At 42.5% G+C, this 22,847-nt stretch overlaps 1 protein-coding gene across 5 annotated transcripts in view; it reads left to right on the top strand.

Moving 5' to 3' along the window:
* Positions 1-2,766: 2,766 nt before the first annotated feature.
* USHBP1 (USH1 protein network component harmonin binding protein 1) overlaps positions 2,767-22,847 on the top strand; it is a 47,537-nt gene continuing 27,456 nt past the window's right edge. For 2 of the 5 annotated variants that reach the window (XM_074204456.1, XM_074204455.1), the window contains exons 1-14: positions 2,767-2,909; positions 6,108-6,179; positions 6,509-6,678; positions 15,169-15,287; positions 15,586-15,725; positions 15,817-16,050; positions 16,417-16,539; positions 18,070-18,158; positions 18,320-18,460; positions 19,857-20,033; positions 20,178-20,427; positions 21,088-21,297; positions 22,259-22,347; positions 22,480-22,602. In XM_074204456.1, the coding sequence (XP_074060557.1) occupies positions 2,802-2,909; positions 6,108-6,179; positions 6,509-6,678; positions 15,169-15,287; positions 15,586-15,725; positions 15,817-16,050; positions 16,417-16,539; positions 18,070-18,158; positions 18,320-18,460; positions 19,857-20,033; positions 20,178-20,427; positions 21,088-21,297; positions 22,259-22,347; positions 22,480-22,602 (2,045 nt within the window). In that variant the 5' untranslated portion in view covers positions 2,767-2,801. Of the gene's footprint in view, positions 2,921-6,107; positions 6,180-6,508; positions 6,679-15,168; positions 15,288-15,585; positions 15,726-15,816; positions 16,051-16,416; positions 16,540-18,069; positions 18,159-18,319; positions 18,461-19,856; positions 20,034-20,177; positions 20,428-21,087; positions 21,298-22,258; positions 22,348-22,479; positions 22,603-22,847 lie in introns of all 5 variants that reach the window. The other 3 variants (XM_074204460.1, XM_074204457.1, XM_074204459.1) reach the window with 2 other exon arrangements.

Below are 22,847 nucleotides of genomic sequence, written 5' to 3'. Positions count from 1 at the left end.
AGCTCTAGCATTTACTGAAGGCGGGGGGACTTGTGGATAGGTTTGTGCTTAAGGAAGATTATTTTGGCAGCATTGTGTAGGATGAACAGAAGTGAAGGGAGACTTGATGAGGCGAACTAATGAGGAAGCTGTTGAAGTATTCCAGGCAAGAAGTGTTGAGAAGGTGAATTCAAAATTCAAATAGCTACTCTGTGAACAGTGAGAAGGGGCTGAATGGGAGAGAGAGATAACCAAGCAGAAATAGCCCAGTTTGGCAACTGATTGGTTATAGGAGTGAGGAGAGTAAGACATGGAGGATAATGCCAGGGTTATGACTCTGGGAAACAAAGGATGGTGGTGTGTTTGAAAAATATGATAACATGCAGAAAAAGGGATATTGTTGTTGTTCATCCATGTCCAACTCTTCATGACCCTATTTGGGGTTTTCTTGGCAGAGAAACTGGAGTAGTTTGCCATTTACTTCTCCAGTCCATTTTACAGACAAAGATACTGAGAAGAATAGGCATATAATGACTTGCCCATGGTCATACAGCTAGTAAGTGCCTGAGGTTTAATGTGAACTCAGGTTTCTATCCACCACACTACCTAGCTGCAGTTTTGTCTGTTTCTAACTGTAGTCTTATGCACATATTGTCTCAGAAAATAGTGCGATAAGTTTTGTTGAGTATTTTGCCAAACCTAGGTAAACTATATTTACAATATTCTCCTGATATATTGATCTAGTATCTGTCAAAAAAGGAAATCAAATTAGTCTGACTTGACCTGAAGCCATGCTAATTTTTCCCATTCATTAATCCCTTTCTAAATCCTCAAAAGTTTTCCCTTTGACTGTATGTATTTTTTTTAGGTTTTTGCAAGGAAATGGGGTTAAGTGGTGTGCCCAAGGCCTCACAGCTAGGTAATTATTAAGTGTCTGAGATCGGATTTGAACCCAGGTCCTCCTGACTCCAGGGCAGGTGCTTTATCCACTGCGCCACCTAACCACCCCTGATTGTACGTATAAGAGAGGTTGTTCACTATCCTTGCCTCAGGCATTTCAGCAACAGATATGATTATGTTTTTAAAATTCCATAAACTCTCTATGATTCCCTTATCAAGTCCCAAGTCTACTTTAATTGGCTCAAGAATCAAACAACTTAATTGGCTAAACAAGCTCACCAGGCCCAGGGGAGCTTTAAATAACAGGAGAAATATCAATAATTGTCTTTATCAAACTCCCTTCCCTTTTCTCTTCTTTTCACTTTCCCCTTTTCCATCTTTGATTCTTCCCCTTGACCCCAAATACTCTTTTCCTCTCTTTCCTTCTGTTGATCATGTCATTGGAAAGAGACAAGGCATCTGAAGAGCAGAGAGAGAGACAACTAAGAAACAACATAGACACAAAAAGTTAGTCACTGAAAGAAGTATCTTCCAGAACTATGATGGCTTTCACTAAATTAGAATGACAACTATGGATTAAAGAAAGGGTTTATGGGAACCAAAAGTTGTGAGTGTATCCCTTGGCCTTATGTGTTCTCTCCACATAGATCTCACCACCATTTTATTTTAAATTTGAGTCCACTCTTCCCATGGATGCTGTCTTTTGTTAATGACTGCACCTCAGATTTTTGAGGTCTTCTCTCCTCTTACTATACAACCTTGGCAAATGCTTTTGCTAAAAAGCAAATTGACTGATTCACAATAGTAAGCACACTGATGGGGACTTGTGAACAAAGTAATAGATATTAGCCCCTCAGAGTTCTCCCTAGATCTCTAAAGCTGGTAGTAATAGTAGTCCTCTGGAGACTAAGCCCACTAATCTAAGTGGGAGTTGCAGAAAGGGTCTTAGAGGGGCCACTAGGTGGCGCAGTGGATAGAGCACTGGCCATGGAGCCAGGAGCATCTGGGTTCAAATCCTATCTCAGACACTTAATAATTACCTAGCTGTAATTATTTGCCTTGTAAAAACTAAAAAAAAAAAAAAAAAAATGAAATGGTCTTAGAGAAGATGCTACAATATGTTCTAGAATTTTTCCAGGAATTGAGTAAAGCTCGGTGGTCCATTAGAAATTAGAACATTTGCCTTTTTCCAATCTTATGACTCCCTCCCATTCTCTAGAACTTTTTTTTTTTAGATTTTTTGCAAGGCAAACAGGGTTAAGTGGCTTGCCCAAGGCCACACAGCTAGGTAATTATTAAGTGTCTGAGACCGGATTTGATTTGAACCCAGGTACTCCTGACTCCAGGGCCGGTGCTTTATCCACTATGCCACCTAGTTGCCCCATCTCTAGAACTTTTAATAATCACAGACAGTGACAACAATCAATCATATCTTCTCTAAGATGTCATCAGTATAAACAGATAGTTCATCTAGATCTGGTATCTATGTTACTATATCCTCAGTTATCTGAGGGTATATCAGGTCAATTGTATGTCAGTTCTCCATTTACTAGTTTTGTCTTGTTGTTCCTGGTCTCCTCATTTCTATTCCCCCAATTCTCTTTCTCCCATTCCTATTCTTCCATTTTTTATGGTTCTCATTTTTTCATCCTCACCCTTAATTCCCTAGTTCTGCCTCATTTTACTCTTGAGTTCTTATTCCTTAGTTCTCTCCCGGTTTCTTCCTGGTCCCCCCACCCACCCAACTATTCTCCTCCCTCGCTTCCTTCCTAATCCTTGGTCCTAGGGTGTGTAGGGGACAGATGCCCTTGGGGAGGAAACTACACAATAGGGCCCCACGTGACAAGGGGGAAGGATATAGCTACTTCCTTGAGTCCAGTCCAGGGTCTTTCCTGCACTGACCTGACCAGCTATTTACAGTGATGGTTCTACTATTTTGTCTGGCGGCCTGGGTTTTCACTCTGCCATTTACAGGGAGCCCTAGGAGAGACCTGGCCTCTCGAAGCTTATCTTCACCTGATGCTCCCACTGTGAGCCAGAGGTACCCGTTATACCTGGGAGGGGATGGGGAGCTTGCCTTAGTGGCCAGCAGTGGAGGTTGTGAACTCCCTGTCCTATTTTTATTCTTGACTTTGGGAATTTGAAATCCCTTGTGGCCCAGTTAAAGAGAAGGGAACAAGGGTGATGGAAGAGTGCATTGGGTCCTTGGTGTGAGTAGGGTAAATGCAGGCTGGAAGGTAATCTGCGAGCTAGGATACATTATTTACAGCCTCAGCAACACCAGTAACTCCCAGGGTAATGAGGCTGAGCAGAATGGGAGCTCTGAAGCCCCAGCTCACCCTTCCCAGAAGGGTAAGTATCTTCTAGCCTGATGAATGCTGGGACTCATGCTGGCTGGGTCTCCATCTGGAAATCTCTTCTCAGCTTCCAAAACCTCTCTTTCCCTTCTTATTCTGGACTCAACCCTACAACTTCCACCAATGGAATATTTTCAAAGCTTTGATACTTACCACCTGTATGACCTTAGGCAGTTTACTTTCCTAATCTGGCTATCAGTTTCTTCATCTGTTCAAAGAAGGTCCTACCTAGTCTAGTCAGTGGTTCCCTATCCTTTTCTTTTTTTTTTGTTGAGGCAGTGGGGTTAAGTGACTTGCCCAAGATCACACAGCTACTCAGTATGAAGTGTCTGAGGCCAGATTTGAATTTAGGTATTCCTGATTCCAGGACAAGTACTCTATCTACTGTGCCATCTAGATGCCCTCTCATCCTTTTCAAGTATAAAGACCCCTCCTACATGAAAGTGATGGCATTATTTATGTTCACTGCTTGGAAAAAAATATATATATATATATATATATTCAGAATGCATTTGCATTTTGTTAATTGTAATGTATGCTTTGTTCATCATAATATATATCATAATAAATGATATATCTCTAACTCTATCTATCTTTCTATCTATCTATCTATCTATATATATAATATGTAATATGTATGGGCAAAAGTTTTTGTTTAACCTACAGTAGATAAATTGTTCATTTGTTACACTGAGCCATTCCATGAGATGGAACTTTTGCAATTACTGTGAGATTGACAGGAGTTTGTAGCCCACAGATCAAGAACCACTGGAACAGATGATATTGCTATCTCCACAAACTGTTAACCCATAGGCTGCTTGTGCCACATTGTTTTACAGATAAGAAAACTATGGCCCAAATAGGGAAAAGTTATTTGACTTGGGTCGCAGAGAGAGTCAGTGATCAAGTTAATTTAGCCATTCCTATCTCAGGAAAAGGTCTTCTCAAAGGACCATCTGAGATATCAAAAACCAAGCATTTATGGATGCTCAGTGTTTGCCCAGCCTAGTACCAGGCAGCCTGGAAAGTGTGGGGAAAGATAGGAGAAAGGAAAGAACTGAGCTCTAATCTTGGGGGAGCTTGTAGTCAAGTTGGGGAGATGAAACTCCCATGGGATGTTCATGTAGAAGAGTATATCTCCTCCTCCATCTCTGCCTGCCAATATCCTACCCTTCTTTTCTGTCTCAGTTCCAATGTGATCTTCTCTAGGAAGTCTTCCCTGGTCCACCCCATCCCTATCAGAAATAATCTCTTTTTCTTTTCTGAGCTCCCATCTACCTTCTTATGTAATTCTGAGCTAAAATTTCCTAGTTAGTCAGAATCTAAGCCCTGTCTCTCCCCTAGCACCTAGTAAATATATATTGAAAGACAGAAAAAATAGCAATACTACTAAGTTTTTGGTAAAGGAAGAGAGACAGGGAGAGAACTTGGAATTCTTGGCTAAGGAGTTTTAGCCTTTACTCCTATTGGTGATAGGTAGCCACAGAAAGTGAGAAGGGCATGAGCAAAGTTGAGTTTTAGGAAGATTCAACCATGAAATTCAATAAACATTTAAAAGGCATCTTAGAGGTACAGTGAGCCTGTTTATATTTATAAACACAAAAAGGGACCATTCTGCACTCCAAGAGTTTACTTTTTTGGTAGGATTCAGCATGTGCTCAAGCAAGTTTAATAGAAAGGTCATTTGAGGAGGAAGAGAGTTATTAGCAAATGATTTGGCTAGGGAAAGTCTTTTGGAAGAGAATGGCAGATATTGGAAGGAAGAAATTAAATGAACAACTTTTCTTCAACATTTACTTTATATAAGCATCAATCTAAGTGTTAAGAGATTGGAGGGGGAGAGACTGGAAGCAGGAAGAGAGATGAGTTTAGGAGACTGATTAGCATATCTTTAGGAACTTTGGGAAGAGAAGAGACATTTGCTGAATTCTGGGATTGGGGAAGTGGGCTGAAATCAGCAGGAAAACAGAAATCCTGGAAGAGAAGGAATGGGCCAGGTAGCTATCAGATGTTAGGATGAGCTAAGATCCCCAATTTGGGAAGAAAGGGAGGTTGTTAGAACAGGGATTCTTAGCCTTGGGCCTGTGGACCCTCTAGGGATCTGCAAGTATTTTCTTGGAAGTCCATGCATTTATATACTCACACACACACAAACATATTACATATATACAAGATATATGCTTGATATATACCTACATAGTATATGTATAAGCATGTGTATATGAGTTTATATATACATATACATAATTGCATTTTAATATTATTTATTTCCTTTATAATCCTCTGTATTTTTATTTTATGCATTGAAAAACATTTTTCTGAGAAGGGATTCATAGCCTTCAGCAGACTAATTTTCAAATGGGTACAGAACACCAAAAATATTTTAAACTTTGGATTAGAGTATCTTTATCATAGATGTCTTAAGAAAAGCTCTGCCTGTCTCTTCCAAGGACTTCTAGATTTCTTTCTGGGCCTGTGCTTGATAGGACATGGCCTAAGTATGACTGGAGTTGACAGGTATGGTAAGGTGGGTACCAAACATGGAAGAGAAGGAGAGCTCTGGTGGTTGATTCTGTCCTGTCTGATTGGAAGACTCATTTCAAAGATTTGACCTAATGAGTATGACTGGGTCAGGAAAAAGATGAGAGTAAGGAACCTTTGAGAATTCAAACTAGGGAGATGGAGAGTATGGACAGAGACAGGGAAATCAGAAAGATAAGTTTGTTTAGGTAGGGATGGGACATCAAGAACTAAGGTCTAATAAAGTAAAGCTGAAAAAAACACAGAGACAAAGCCTTTGGAATGAGTGGATGGACAGAAATGGGGATGGGGGGATGTCAGCTGGATCTACCTCCTCTCTGTCCCCCACAGGCCAGGCCCAAAGCAAGGATGAGCAGCCGAGCTACCAGACCCAGAAGCCGGAGGGGGAGGGCACCACCCCCAGTGAGTGACTGAATCCTGGACAAGTTGATGCGTCCCCTTTGTTCTTTCTGAAAACAGGAAGACAGTTGGAATGAGGCTACCTCCTCCCTCTGTCAGGCAGGGTGGGGTTGGGAAGAATGGGGGGTCCCTGGGCTGGCCTAACTCTGTAGTCTTCCCATCTGAAACCCTCGTTTTCCCAGAAAATTCAGAATCTTAGATTCTGCCTAATGGAAGTATTTCCAGCATTCCTTGACCAGAGTGTCTCCTTCCTTGACCCACAATACTGACATAAGATGTTAGAGTCCCACTGGGGTTCAGACCATCATGCCTAAAGCTAAGGGTGCTTGCAGGGGGAGCTGGACCCTGTGGTGGAGAGCACTGAAGAGGCAGAAGCAGCAGGAAGCAGTGTTGGCCCAGAGCAGGCACCCAGGATGTCCCAGGAAGAATCACTGACGGAGCACCTGGTCACCATTGCAGAGCTGGACCTTCAAGGTGATGGTGGACAGCTGAATAGATACAGGTAGGACTGGGGCTGAGGAGGCAAAGGGCAGGAAGGTATTCAGGGGCACCTGTCAGCTTACTGCTCGGAGCTCCAACTTTATAGGTGGGTTATATGATTTCTAAAGTTTTTCCTAGCTCTGACATTTTGTACTGTGTTTCAAGGTTCCTTCACAATTCCTCCTAGCTCTTAATACTCTGGGTTCTAAGGGCCTCTCCCAACTCTGATAATCTGTGCTAAGACCCCTCCTAGCTCGGACACTTTGGGACTCAGAAAAAGAAGGGTTTTTTTTAGGTTTTTGCAAGGCAAACAGAGTTAAGTGGCTTGCCCAAGGCCACACAGCTAGGTAATTATTAAGTGTCTGAGACCGGATTTAAACCCAGGTATTCCTGACTCCAGGGCCGGTGCTTTATCCACTATGCCACCTAGCCACCCCTCAGAAAAAGAATTTTGAATGATTTGTAGATGTTGAATTTTGACTTTTAAAAGAAATAGTATTGGTCATTTCTTTGATTATTTAATCACAGAATCTCAGTTTTTGAAAGACCTTGGAAGATCAACAGATCCAGCTTTTACCTGGTGCTGAGCAAACCCATACAAGACAACACAACTTGTAGTAATTAAGCCTACCCATACACTCACCATGTGTAGGTCTCTGTTTGGGGCCCTGAGACACTAGGTTTAGAAAGGGAGTCTCTGCCTTCATGGAGCTCATAATCATAGATGGCTGTAATAGGGAAATGGATGGAACTGGGACCTGGAAGAGACTTCTTCTACCAACACATATGGGCAACTTCTTGACTATTTGTCACTTTTAAGAGTTGCTGGAGCATTGAGAGGTTTTCTTGGAGTTATGGAACCAGGATTTACAAGAGAAAGACCTATCCTCTATTCACAGTTGGTTCACCCACTATCTGCTATACCACAGGTGTTCTAAGAGGGGCAATAAATAAATAAATACAGAAGTTTATAGACTCTTAGCATATATGTATGTTTAAGTATATACATATAAAATAGTTCTAATATATTTATAGAATTTTAGAACATATAATGTGTTGTTATTGTTTGTTCTTCTTTCTTGAAGAAGACCATGAAATCAGGAAGGTGATGCCATCACAAGCATGTGAATTGGTTTTGAGTAAGGGGGCGGTGCTGTGCTAAGTCACCATCCTTACTTTTTCCTCTGGAGCCATCTGGGTCCAGTGGCCAGACATGAATCAAGATGACTCAAGATAGTGTTAGATGTGAGGCAATCAGGGTTAAATGACTTGCCTAGGGTCACACACAGTAAGTATGAAGAGTTTGAGGCTGGATTTGAATTCATTTGAATGTTAGGGAAAGCTTTTATCAAATAGAGGAGGGGGTTGGGGGGGTGGAGCTGGGCATAAGGGAAGGATATTTCCTAAGGGTGGTAGTATCTAACTTCAGTTTTAAAGAAAAATCTTGAATTCATCCAGTGATGAGAGAGGGAAAGCATTCTAGGTGAGAAAAGAGTAAACAAAAGCACTGAGGTGTGGAAACACAATGCATGTCTTGGGGCTGGGAATTGTTTAGTTTAACTAGAGCAGAAGGGAAAAGGGAAATAAGATTGGAAAAAGAGGGTAGTGCCAGGTTCTGAAGGACTTGGATTGCTGGGCAGAACAGCTTGAACTTTACCTGAATTCTTAGAATCCCTTGTTGCCTTCACCACTAAGTTCATGTATCATCTCTATACAAGTCCTTTCTGGATAATAATAACCAAGATTTATATAGTATGTTAAGGTTTGCAAGGCACTTTACAAACATCATCTCATTTTATTCTTATAGCAACTCTAAGAAGTAGGTGCCCATTTTACAGACAAAGAAACTGAGGCAGACAGCGATTAAATAATGTACCCAGCACCATATAGCTAGTATATAAGTAAGGTTCGATTTGAATTCAGGTCTACCTATTTCCTAGTCTAGGAAACTATCCACTGCACCATCTCCTGGCTTCTAATGCTCTGCCCCCTCCTGCAAAACAAAAACAAAAACAACCCACTTTGTACTTATTTTAATTACATATACTTTATGTCTCCTCTGATAGATTGTAATCTCCTTGAGATAGAGAATTTTTCATACTCAGGACCCAGTACAGCATCTAGCATATAATACATACCTCATAAATGCCTATTGGTTGATTTATTTAGTAAGTAATAGGGAACCACTGAAGATTTTTGAGAAGTGGAAGTATACAACCAGATGATGTACAAAGAAGACTATATTTCTAGTTGTATAAAAGTTGGATTTGAGGGAAGAGAGAACAGAAGACAAGAGACCTGTAAGGAAACTATTGCAATAGTTATACCTGGGTGTCAATGACTGACTATAATATGGAGAGAAGAGGGCATGGATGCAAGAGCTACAAGTGATATAATTATTAACTAATTGTTGTGATTATTAATTGTAATTATTAATTGATTTGGAATTCAAGATGAGAGAGGGAAGTATAAAAAATAGCTTGAAGTTTCTGAAAATTCTGGAAAACCAGCTGAATGGTCAGACCAGGAACAATTAAATCAGGAAGGAAAGAAAGATAATGAAGTTGATTTTGACTGAATTGAGTTTGAGATGCTGATAGGATATCTAGTTGGCGATTCAAGTCTGGTGCTCAGATGATAGGTCAAGACTGGAGATACAACTTTATATAATATGTCCTATATAAACATGCCAGGTAGTAGTGTGGTGGATAGAGTACCAACCCCGGAGTCAACAGGACCTGAGTTCAAATTTGGCTTCAGATATTTGACACTTTCTAGCTGTGTGACCCTGGGCAATCATTTAGCCCTGATTGTCTCACCTTCAGGACCATCTCCAGTTATCCTGATTCATTTCTGGCCACTGGACCCAGATGGCTCCAGATGAGAAATTAAGGCTGGTGACTTGGCACAGCAATCCCTTACTCAAATGCAATTTATTTGCTTGTCATGACATCACCTTCCTGATGTCATGATCTTTTTCAAGAATGAAGGACAAAGGGACAGTTAGGTGGTGCAGTGAATAAGAGCATTGGCCCTGGAGTCAGGAGGACTTGAGTTCAAACTGACCTCAGACACTTAATAATTACCTAGCTGCGTGACCTTGGGCAAGTCACTTAACCTATCACCTTGCAAAAACTTAAAAAAAAAAGAATGACGGAGAAAACATCATCACCATATGCCAGCCGCCACCGTACTGACTAAAGTACCAAACAAATATTATCACATTAGTTCCTCATAAAAATTCTTGGAGGTAGGTACTATTTCCTGTTTATAGTTGAGGATACTGAGAAAAACAGCCATTAAGTGACTTGCCTAGGGTCACACAGCTATTAAGTATCTGTGTCTGGGTTTGAACTCAGATCTTCCTGATTTCAAGTTCAGTTTCTATGTACCACGGTACCACCCAGCTACCTTTAGTTTGGGAATTATCTACAAAGAGGAGAATTGGTGATCTGGAACTGATTAAGCTTGCAAGGGAAGAGGAGAGAAAGAACTTTAGAATAATAAATTTGAAAATGGAAGGGACCTTAGAAGTCAACTAGTCACAGATTTTACAGATGAGGAAACTGAGACTCACAATAAATGACAGTGCTATGATTCACAACCAGGCCCCCTAGTTTCAAAGTCAGTACACAATGCTGCCTTGAAAGAGGAAAAGGCTGAGGTCAGAACCTTAGGGAGCACTCATCAAGGAGTCAGAAGGAGTATGAAACACAACAAAGGAGACAAAGTAGAATAGATAAAAAAGGAAAACCAAACAAGTGTGTTGTCTCTGAAACCAAAAGAGAAAGGAATTATCTGGGATTTTTGTTGTTCAGTCATGGTTTTGTGACCCATTTGGGGTTGTCTCGGCAGAGATACTAGAGTGGTTTGCCATTTTCTTCTCCAGCTCATGTTAAAGATGAGGAAACTGAGGCAAATGGGATTATGTGAGTGATCCAGGATCAGCCAGCTAGGAAGTGTCTGAGGTTGGATTTGAACTCATGAAGATGAGTCTTCCTGATTTAAGGCCCACTGCCACACCTAGCCTTATTCAGAATAAGGAGGTTATAAATCAACAACCAATAAAAATATTTATTAAGGTCCTACTACTGTGCTACCATAGTTTAGTCACTATCCTAAATCCTAAAGATACAAATAGAAAGAATGAAACAATCCCTAGTTTTAAGTTTATATTCTGATGAGAGAAATAGCAAATAAATATTAAGTATATATAGAATAAATTTGAAAGAGAAAAATAAAAATGAATACAAGGTAGGTGGGGATGGAGTGAATCAGGAAAGATTTTGGATAGAGCTGCCCCTGAAGGAAGAAAGGGAAACAAACATATATTAAAGCTGACTGGGTGCCTTTGAATCTACTATGTATTAAGCTCTATATAAATGTTATCTCATTTTATCCTGACAACACCTGGCAAGAAGGTTTTATTATTAATTTCATTTTGCAGTTAAGTTAGTTGTTGTTTGCCTTCCCTCTTGAAGACCAAGACCTCAGGAAGGTATGACACGTATGAGTTGAATTTAAATGAGCAGTTGAGTAAACTGAGGCAGACAAAGGTCGAATTTGGACTCAGGTTTTCTTGTCTCCAGGTCCTCTACTCCATCTAGTACACTTCACCGAGGATTTATTTAAATAGAAGAGGGCACACAGAAGTAGAGGTGAGGAAAGGGGACTTTAGCCTAAGTAATGAACCAAGACTGTGAATAGTACATAGTCACACGCTTTTCAATCTTTGTTTACTGTTCCCAATATCAAGGTCAAGAGTTGGATCAGTGAGGGGATGAGTAGTACATATAGGAACAAGGCAATATGATGCTCCTGTAGGGTAGGTTTCAGTCTTCCAGTGGCCAGGATGTGGAGCAGGGGCTGAGGTCACCTAGACACAAAGACTTTTTATTTGCTCACTTACCCACCAATTAGGACAACTTGTCCCAGAGCATCAGAAAATGGGCCTCTGGCATGGAATCTGAAGTGACCCCTGAACTAAGTCCTGAAGGAAGGAGCTTTTTTGAAAGGTCGAGATGACCATTCTGGGTAGGAGTTTAAGCTTATATGAATTCACAGCATCAGGAGAACAATGTAGACATCCCAGGTCTCCAATTTGATTGACAGAAAGATAGAAAGGAGTCAGTGGGCAGAGATTGAAAGATACAGTTAGCAAAATCCTAGAAAAGACAGAAAAGAAGAATTATGATATTAATAGGCGCAGGCCTAGATCTGTGATTTCACTGGCAGAGAACTAAGAGGAGGGACATCCCTCCACTAAAGCAGCTCTGAAGTCTCTCTGAAACTAATAACCTTTAATGATCTGACTTCTAGAGCAGAGCTATGGGATCTGCAACCCAGGGGCATCTACAACATTCTCAAGTGTGAATCAGATTAATATTTAATAAAAATAACAAAAATACAATAGAGTGTAGATAATGTTAAAAGCGGTTTTCTGTGTCAATATCTGGCCTACAAGTTAGTGAACAGATGAATAATGTTGATACAATGAGTTTAACATTACTGACAGCACTGAGAAGCTAAATGACTTTCCCAGGATCACACATGTCAGTATGAGGCAGGCTTAGCATGGGGTCTGTGACATAAGAAGCACTTAATAAAAGTAATTCAATTCAGCTGAATCCACTATGCAATGCTGCTGTCTGTATAAATGGCATTTATAGAATACTTAAAAGGTTGCAAAGAATTTTACATACTTTTTTATATTTTTTTTTATTTATTTACTTTGTTGGTTTATTAGGACTCCCATTTTATTGATGAGGAAACTGAGGTTCGGAGAGGTTTGATTTACTACAGTTAGGATTTAAAGCCAGGTCTTCCTAACTTTAAGTTGCTTCCTCTATAATAATCAAGGACTCCAATGCAGGGATTTGTACTAGTAAATTTAGGTCCCTGGAAAGTTACCCCAGATTTGAAGCACTATGTGCTTTTATGTGCATTTACTCCAGGCTAGGACCCACTAGTTCAAAGGAAAAGACATTCATCATGGGGCAGCTAGGTGGCACAGTGCACAAAGCACCGACCCTGGAGTCAGGAGTACCTGGGTTCAAATCCAGTCTCAGACACTTAATAATGACCTAGCTGTGTGGCCTTGGGCAAGCCACTTAACCCCATTTGCCTTGCAAATACCTAAAAAAAAAAAAAGACATTCATCAAAAACATAGCAAAATAAGGATTCCCCAGGCCCACAGAGGTAGATACAATACTGCCCATGGGGAAGGAGTTAGATCCATCCAGGGAGGGGCAGAGCTAGGGAGTACTTGTGATGGATCAATCAATATTTATTAAGCTCTTGCCACCCATGGGCTGGCCACTGGGGCACATGCATGGGAGGGGCGACTAGCAACTCCCCTTGTGCAGAGGCAAACTGAAAGCGGGGGGTCCTTTGGCCATCTCAGCACCATGTTGCTCTCTGCTGCCATCTGCTGGCCTCCATCTTTAGGGAGGCTTCTTCCTCTAGGAGGCAGAGATACCAATCAGTTCTTTAGCCCCGGAGCTTATCTTTTAACTGTTTTGTATGGTTAGACCCATTCAGCTACAGCCATCTGACTCGCTAGACTAGCTTTTAGTCTTTTCAAATCATTTATACTTTTATTTGTTTTGTTAAATATTTTCCAATTATACTTTATTTTTATTTTTAGCATTCTTTTTTAAATTGATATTTTATTTTTCTCATACATTATAAAAGTTTTTCAACATTCATCCACATATGTATGATTATTTTTAAGTTACATGATTTCCTTTCACCCTCCCTTTCCACCCCCCTCCTGTCAGCAGCGAACAGTCAGGTTTATATTGTACATACATATACATTTATGTTTAACATGTTTACAGATTAGCCATTTTCAGTATGAGGAATTAGGATTAAGGGAAAAGAAAGAAATCCATAAAAATGAAAGAAATACAAAAGAAAAATTTTTTAAAAGTGAGTGTAGTGTTCATTCAGATTCTATAGGGTGGGGTTTTGTTTTTTTTTTTGGTTTGGTTTGGTTTGCTTTTCTTCCTCTGGGTGAGGATTGCATTGTTCATAGCTGGTCTCCTAGGATTAACATTCTTTTTTTAAAAAAAGGATTTATTGGGCAGCTAGGTGGTGCAGTGGATAGAGCACTGGCCCTAGGGTCAGGAGGACCTGAGTTCACATTTGGCCTCAGACCCTTAATAATTGCCTGTGTGACCTTGGATAAGTCACTTAACCCCATTGCCTTAAATTTTAAAAAAATATTTATTTGTTTTTCCAATTACATGCAAAGATAGTTTTCAACAATCATTTCTGAGGAAATTTTGAGTTTCACATTTTTCTCCCTCCCTTGACAGAAAGCAATCTAAAATAAGTTACACATGTTTGACTATAACATTCATTTTTTAAAATTGAGTTCCAAATTCTCTCTTCTTCCTATCTACTGAAACTCGCTCTTAGACATTTAAAAAAATATTTTTAAAAAACATTTTGTCTCTTCTGTGACTTCCTAGTCTTGTTCCTGCCTTCTCTTCATCCCCACCCTCAATCTAATTCTTATCAGAATTATGATCTGAGAATTATGATTGATTCCTGTAAAGAACTTTGCAAACTAAAAAAGGATGTACAAATTCCTGGGGTTATCATCTCCAGGTTCCTGCAAGTCAGCCCAGAGGCTACAATTAGCTAAATTTCAAAAAAGATAGGTGGAGCTCCCATCCAGCTCCCAGTGGAAGTCACTGGGCTGGGTGGAGAGCTGCTGGGTTAGTGAACTTTGCCCTGCTTCCCCATGGCAACAAAATTATTCCCTTTCTACACACCTGCCCATGCCTCATCCATGTATGTGCATGCAGGTAACCATAAATGCATGTAGATGCATGCTATCTATTTCTATACTCCTTATATTTTCCTTCTGGTTTCTTCCCTCTCCCTTCCACTGGACCCAGATGACTCCAAAAAGAGAGTGTGGCTGGTGACTTTGCCCAGCCCTCCCTCACTTAAGTCCAATTCACTTGCATCACCTCTCTGATGTCACCACCCTCTTGGAGATTGAAGGACAAAAACAACTTAGTTTTAATCACTGAATGGGCATTACCTCAGTCAAACTGAGACTTGGAAAGACCTTAGCTTTAAAAGGCCAAGGTTTCTTACTGCATTCAGGGCCGTCTCTAATCATTTTGATCTATATCTGGCCAGATGGTGCCAGAGGAAAAGGTGGGGTTGGTGACTTTGCACAACCCCCCCCCCACAAGTCCAATTCCCTTGCAAGTCATGGCATTACCTCCCTGATGTCATTGTTCTCTTCAAAAAAGGAGAAGCAACAATAATTTCCCACTAGGGTCCCCTCCTTCCCTGGACAGGCCCTTTTGTCCTTGGAACAAAACACCCCAGGCCCTCAGAACTGGATGCCTGTTGCCTTCTCTATCAAAACCATTAGGAAAAGATGCCCTGTTGGATGGAGGGATGAATGTGAAGGAGAGAGAGTAGGGGGTACAGTAGGGAGAGTCTGTGATCTGATGGTCGCAGTGTCCTGGACTTTGGTTTCTTTAGGGATGGACAGATAGAAGCCTCAGAAATCAGCAGCAATTTGACTTCTGGAAAGCTGCCCACATTGTCTGCTTCATCCCCTTGTCAGTGCCACCCACCCTCAGGAGAGGATGTCCGGGAAGGTGAGCTCCCTTCACACTCTGGATGGCCTGTCATTGTCTCAGAAGGTTGTTAAAATTCCCTGCCCGCCTTAAAACTATCATTTCATATCCCCTTTCTCTATAACCTTCAATCAGTATAATTCTTGGAATTCACTTAAGGCAACACAATACTTTATACCTCTCCCTAGAGTTCTTCCATTCAGGTTTCAGCCTCTCTTCCTCAGATCTCCTAGAATTACAGCATGTATCCCACTCCCACCCTCCCAGCCCGATTCCATCTAACCCCTGAAGTTCAGGATTCCATGGTTCCAACTCCCAGGTCATGGTCCCAACCTGTACCTGGCCCTGCAGCAGGCGGTTGAGTCCTTGGAGAAGGTAGCTGCCACTTGTCGCCAACAGGCATCCAGCCTCCCTGTTTCACCTGCACTAGACCCAGAGGCGCAGGGCAAGGCTGATAAGGTAAGCCTCTCCCAATCGCTTAGGGAAGACTTTCTGCAGGAAACCTGAGGTTTTGCGTCTACAGTCAGAACCTCTATATGTGGACTCTCAGGATAAACCATGGTCTCTGCAAGGACTGGAGGAGTTGGTCAGGGATTGGGGTCCCGGAGGCCGAGAAGAGGGGATATCTGAGCAGGAGAGGATCCGCTACAAGCAGGAGGCTTTGAGCCTAACTGAGCAGAACACCAGCCTCCGGGCTTTTCTGAAGAGCAAGGAAGAGGAATTGGAGCAGGATCAGGTCTCTCTACGGGCCTTTCAAGATGAAAAGGAGAAGCTACAGAGACAGGTAAGTTTGGGGAAGAGGATTGCGTGGGGATGGGAGTCCTTGATCTGGAGGGAAGACCAGGACCTGCCCTCAAGGTGTCTCCATTCTGAGAAAGAAGACATGTTCCATTCCCTATTCTCAGAGAACCTCTTCAATGAGAAGGGAGATACAGCCTCCTAGCCGACATAGTCCTCACATAATGAGACAACTTCTTAATTGGAAGCTCAGAGGGAGGACTCAAGCATTTTGGGGGAAGGGAGGTGATATAAAAGAGTGCTTGGGGAAAAGGACTTGGGCGAATCCAGGGTGAGACAGAAGATTGAATCATTATTTAGTGGTAGAGCCTTCTAGTATTCATCACTGCTCTGTCCTTCCTTCTCTCTTCAGGTCGGGGAATTACATGAATCCCTACTGAAGCAAGACTTCTCTCCAGCTCTCCCCCTTAGCCAGGAGACCTCCATAAGCAGATCCAGCAGCCCAGGGCCAGATGGGGAGCTCTGGGGGGCCCACGTGAGTGCCATAATCATCGTGATCCTAACTGATATTTATATGATATTTCAAGGTTTGCCGAGTCATTTTTTTCCACAACTGTTCCGTGACATAGTTAGTGAAAAGATCACCCCCAGATTAATGATGATCTCTGTCCTTCATTCTCAAAGGTAATCATGATATCAGTGAGGGGGTGCTGTGCTAAATCACATTTTACACGTTTTACAAATGAAGACATTGAGGGTCAGAGAGAAGTAACTTAACCACAGTTTAATGACTAGTTAGCAGCAGAACTAGGACTCAAACCTAGATCTCCTGACTCCAGGTCCAGGGTTTTTTCCTCCTATGCCAGGAGTTCTTTTTGCTTTTATTTTGTTTTTTTGGAGGCAATCAGAGTTAAGTGATTTGCCCAGGGTCACACAATTAGTAAATCTCTGAGAGTGGATTTGAGCTCAGTTCCTCCTGACTTCAGAGTCAGTGTTCTATCCAATGTGCCACCTAGCTGCCTCCTGCACCAGGAGTTCTTGTTGTTTTTATATCATGGACCAATTTGGCAGGACAGGAAAAGCAATTCTCTTCTCAGAATAATGCAAAGAAATGAGCATTATTAAATGTGCCAATTTACTAAGACAACTCTTGCCTTTAGAAAACTTACACTCTAATTGGGGAAGACAACATATCAAAGGAAGTTGAAAAGGGAAAGGGGGAAAAGAGAAAGATACCCGTTGGGGAAGGCATAGTGTGGAAGTCTATGGAGCCAGGAGAGGGAAATAAAGGTTAGCAAGTTTGGGCCCCTTCCCAAAGTGTAGGTAGTGGAAGGAATTCTCATGGGAGGATAATGTGTTGAAAAGGGCAAAATAAACTAGATAGGACTACCAAGGAAACAAAATGTTTAATGAAAATACATACATGCATGCATGTGTATATATATATGCACATGTACACACATATATGCATGTATGTGTGTAAACATATATATGTATGTATGTGTATGTGTGTCAAAATCCATGAATCTTTGAAGACACATGAACTCCAGATTAAAATCTGTCAGTCCTGTTCCTGTCTCCCTTCTTGTAGGGAGAGGCCTCCTGATCTAAAGCCCTTTAGGTAAATCTGAATTCCTTTTAAAGTCAAGGCTGGAATCAGGTCCTATGATGATGGGGTCCCAAATTCAGGTCCTCTCTTAGGGCATCTCAACCTTATTACAGCAACTATAAGAAGGGCTTGATGGTGCAGTGGACAGAGCACTGGCCTTGGAGTCAGGAGGACAGGTGTTTGAATCCAGCCTCAGACACTTACTTGGGCAAGTCACTTACCCTTGATTGCCTCACATCCAGGGCCATCTCCAGTCCTGCTGATTCACATCTGGCCATTGGACCCAGATGGCTCTGGAGGAGAAAGTGAGGTTGGTGGCAATACTATCCCCCCTCACTCAAATCCAATTCAAGTGTTTGTCATGGCATGGTCTACGAGGATGAAGGACAAGCATCATTATTGTTAATATTATTATTATTATTATTATCATCATTATCATTATCATTATTATTACAGCAACTACAAAGTATTTCTAGCCCTGTGATCCCAGCACCCCTCACACCAGAGCTGCAGGACCTGGAGGTCCAAATGGAACAACTCCGGAGGTAAATCCTGGAACCCCCTGGGCTAGGGAAATAGAGGCTGAGTCAGTCTCTGTCTGGCCTATTTCATTCTCAGAGCAGCTGGCTAGGAGTTCAGGGCTAGTTTAACACATCCATCCCACCCCTACCTTTTTTTTTCTTTCCCATTTCTTCTCCCTACCCAGGACTATTCAGAGGCTAAAGTGTTTCAACCAGATGATGCTAGGGGCTCTGCAGTCCTGTAAGGGTCATTCCGAGGGCCTGAGCATGCAGCTGGGACAAAGGGAGGCTGAGACAACTGCCCTGCACCTCTCCCTGCAATATAGGTGAGCCAGAAACTACCCTAAGGAGGCCTTTGGTTCACAAACTTAATGGCACCCAGGGTAAATGGCTGAGTTTTTGGTGGGCTGGCATTTAGATGGGATATCTAAGATATGACCTTTGCTGGGTGCTGTTCAGCTAGACTAGAGTCAAAGGGTCATGGAAACTGGGTAGGAACCAAAGGAACCAAAATCCAGCATGTATACAGCTGTCAAGTGGCTAGGATGGAAAGGACTGTGAGCCAGAGACTGAAAATTATTGGGAAGAAAAGGTAGTGACCTGGATGTACATAAATGATAGCAACAAGGACACTCCAGGATCATAGATTTAGAGGCAGAAGAAGAGATCTAAGAGACCTTCTGTACTATTTGTTCATCTTGCAGATTAGGAAGCTGAGGAATAGAGCCAATAATTACGTGACCTGCCCAGGGTCACAGCTAGTAAGAGTCTGAGGTAAGATTTCAATCTACACCTTCCTGACTCCAGGCTCAGTGTTCTGTTCACTACATGGTTGATGATGACAGAGGGAGGGTTGGCAGTAGGTTCGAGGAGTAGTATATCAATTCTTCTTCCTTGTCCTATGGGTTAGAGAGTTTGAGAGAAGGGGCAGCCAAGTTCGGAGATTGAACCAAGAGATGTTGTGAGTTCAGGAGAAAGTTGAACTTCAGTGAGTATCAGAAGATGAAAGCAACATGAGGAAGTTATCTAAGAACAGGGTAAGATTGTTAGATTAATCAATCGGGAAGAGGGGTAAAGAAGAAACTGCTTCTACTGCTGATCTCTCAGCAGATACTGGACATCCCATGTGACATGGGTCCTTGAGACCAGACTGAATGTCTGGGCCTATCTTTCTGATGGGAAATAGGCCACAGGAGAAGAGTGTGATAACCATGGAAACTTAGGAGATAAAAGCTCAGGGGACAGGCAAGGAAATGTCTAGGTTAGGTGGCTATTCATACCCTGGAGCCAGAGGGAAAGGAAGCATGCCTCTATTGAATGTCAGTGCCTATATCAAGGTCCTGTTCACCCCATGTTAGAGCTGACTGAAGTCTTGGTAGAAGATTTAGGCTCAGAGTCTCTGACTTGAGAATGAGGTGGGAAGAGACATGAACCAAGGCTGAGAGAAAAAAAAACATGGCCCTAAGATAAGAGGGAAAAAACCTAACTCTAGGCTAAGGGGTTAAAGAACAAAACTAGCTATTGAACAGGATTTCAGTCATTTAAACAGCAATTTAAACTAGAGACTCTAATGATCTTGAGATAGTCCAAGTGTAATTAATGAGGGAAAACAAATAGGAAGGAGTGAGAAGTGGAGGAGTAGGGGAGAAGAAGGTCATGGACTCCCAAGAGATTGAATAGGGTGGCCCCAGAAATGTTTCTGAGCAGGACTATGTCTGGCAGTGAACAGTGTGTGAAGGCCTATGGGGTACTGCTGGCTCTACGGGAAGTCGACACAAGGTCTGTGCCAGGCCCACAGACCAGAGAAGGCAGGACAGAGTCAGCTATGGCAGAGGCACAACGGCTTTTGTCTGAAGAAGACCCTGCAGAGGCTGGTATCCTGGCTCGTGTCTATGTAAGGTAAGGGGATACAGAGGGAATTGTGCCTGCCAACCTTAGGAGGTTGGAAGGAAAAGAGAAAATGGGAGGGAAGGCCATAGGAGTAGTTGGGCTAGCTTGGCTGGATGATACCCTCTGGAGTGCCACAACTTCTGTTTCTTTCAGCCCCGAGGGCAGCAGTGTAGATGCACCCACAGAACTGGAGGTGGCAGCACTTTTACAGGGTTATATTGGGAGGCTCCGAGCACACCAAGCCCTAGTGAAAGTGCCCCCTGAACCAGATTCCAGACTGGGTCATGGGCCCAGTGGGCTTCGAGAGGAAGCCATCTTTCAGGCGATGCTGGGGGCTCAGCCTGATGTGGAGCTGCCAAGACTGGAAAAGGCACAGATTCAACAAGAGTTGGTGACCATGAGAGTATGCACCCCCAATATCCTTTCCTGGGTTTCTCATTGGCCTCTCCTTTTCAACTCCTACCCCTCTCCAACTTAAACTGCAACTCTTAGAAGCAGGAATGACTTTAGAACACAGAATATTGGAATAGCATACTTGGAAGTCATCTTAGAAGGGAGAATTTCATAAGGGCTAGGGGTCAGAAAGAACCTAGAACACAGAAGACCAGAACTGGGAAGAGGATCTTACATTAGAAAGGACATTGGAACACAGAGAGGACCCTTAGAATCTAATATCAAAGCTGGGATAGAAGGACAGGTGGGAGTGGGGAATTTAGAATTCAGAATGTGATATCTGGGAGGACTCTTTAAAGAGAGACTATCTGGACTGGGAGAGCCTTAGACCATAAGCCACTTATGGGACTGAAATACAGGTTATCCATCCCCTCTTATCCTCACGCCTTTGCTCAATGCCATCCAAAGGGTAGGTGGAAACTCAAGGGAATGACCTGGATATCATCCCTGGAAGCCTAAACACCACAGTTTGATCCTTCACTCATTATGCCCCAAATGACGCTCTTGAGGTCTCAGTTCCCCCCAGGGAGGGCTTAATGCTCAGCCCTGGAGAAGAGCATGGGACAAGCAGTAAGGAAGAACCCAGCTCTACCCATATCCCTTCTAACAGGAGGCCCTGGTAGATTTAACTATGAAGTTGCAGCTGGTGAAGAAGGAGAAGCGGGCATTGGAGCTAAGAGATGCAGCCCACCGAGCCCGGGGCACTCTCAACCTCCTATTCCTAGAACAGCTTCAGTGGCAACAGGACCAGAGCAGACCCCAAGATACCCACAGCTCGGGGGGCAGTGACAGTGACAGCGACAGCAGCTGTGGAGCATGGGTGAGCACCTTTAGAGAAGGGGAAAGTCTAGTCCTGGGCTCTGTGGAGGTGCCCATGACTTTGAGACAATACAATATGGTTGAAAGAATGCCAGACTGTGAGGCTGGTGACTAGAGCCACTTCTAGCTTCCAATCTCATCAATTCAACTGAAACTACTCTCCAAATCACCTAGCATCTTTTCATTGCCAGATCTAATGAGCTTTTCTCAGTCTACAGCCTTCTTTTTGTCTTCTCTGCAATCTCTGACACTGTTGATCATTCTCCTTTGCCTAGGTTTTCAGGCCGTGTCTCTCCTGCTTCTCTCCCAATCTCTCTGACCAATTCTTTTCAGTCTCCTTTGCTGGCTCTTCATCCAGGAACTGTCTGTTAATTATTGGTATCTCAAGGCTCATCCTGGTCCCTCTTCTCCCTTGATATTATAACCTCTGAGATCATATAAAAAGTCCTCTATTTGAAATTCAAGAAAATGGCAAACCATTCCAATATCTTTGCCAAGAAAATCCCAAATGGGGTCATAAAGACTTGGATGCAACTAAAATGATGGAATAACAACAACATTTGATATTCAGAGGTTTTTATAATCTGGCCCCAGCAACTTTTCTTACTCTTCCTACTTAGCCTTATTTACTACTCCCCATGTATTCTCTGACCTCCCTGCTATTCCTTGCAATGAGACACTCCATCTCCAGATGCCAGATTTTTGAGCTCTTTGAGATCAGGGACTATTTGGTTTTTTTAGACCCTTTCTTTGTAATCCCAGGACTTAATATAATGCCTCTCACATTGTTGGCATTTAAAATGTTTATTGACTGACTGACTGTCACTGACTCTCTATGTGACTTTGAGAAAGTCACTTTCCAAGTCAGGACATTAGTTTCATCATCCCTAAAATGAAGATGATAATATATGTTCAATGTACTTTCTGCCTTGGAAGTTGACCTATTTGTATTATTTCTCCAGGCTCCTGGAGATGGGGACCAGACAACCTGCCTAGGGGGACCCCGGGACTCTGAGGAAATGCTGCAGGAACTCACCAATTCCCTGACTCGGTAGGTATCTCCCTCCAAGGGCTGAGGGTGGGCATGTGAAAATGCCTGAGGATAGCCTGCCCCATAGCCTGCAGGGGCAGGGAGGAAATCTCCATATGTCCATCTCCCTCTACCCCACCTCTGGGGAACCAGGACCCAGAAACTACAAGAACAGTTGAGGGAACTACAGGCTTTGCTGAAACGGATGACCAAGGATGAATGGACCCAGCGAGCCCTGTACTTGAAGCTTATCAATGACTTCTGCAAGGCCCATAGGTTAGTCTAGCCAGCAACTGGACCTCCCCAAAACCCTCACCTTCCAACCTTTTCTCCTTTCCCAAGCCCTTATCCACTGGAAAAATTAATTGCTACACATGCAAAATGAGAAGACCATATCCTTGCCCTCTGGAATTTCTGATCAATTTAATAGAACATGGAACTTCAGGAATGGGAGGGTTCTTAGAACCCAGAATGTCATACCTGGGAGGAACCTTCCAACACAAAAAGTTAGAGCTCCTAGG

This window comes from Macrotis lagotis, chromosome X (genome assembly GCF_037893015.1).
Source record: "Macrotis lagotis isolate mMagLag1 chromosome X, bilby.v1.9.chrom.fasta, whole genome shotgun sequence".
In the NCBI taxonomy this organism is placed as follows: Eukaryota; Metazoa; Chordata; class Mammalia; order Peramelemorphia; family Peramelidae; genus Macrotis; species Macrotis lagotis.
Note: the sequence above shows the minus strand (reverse complement) of the source record. Positions and strands in the feature narration are given on the sequence as shown.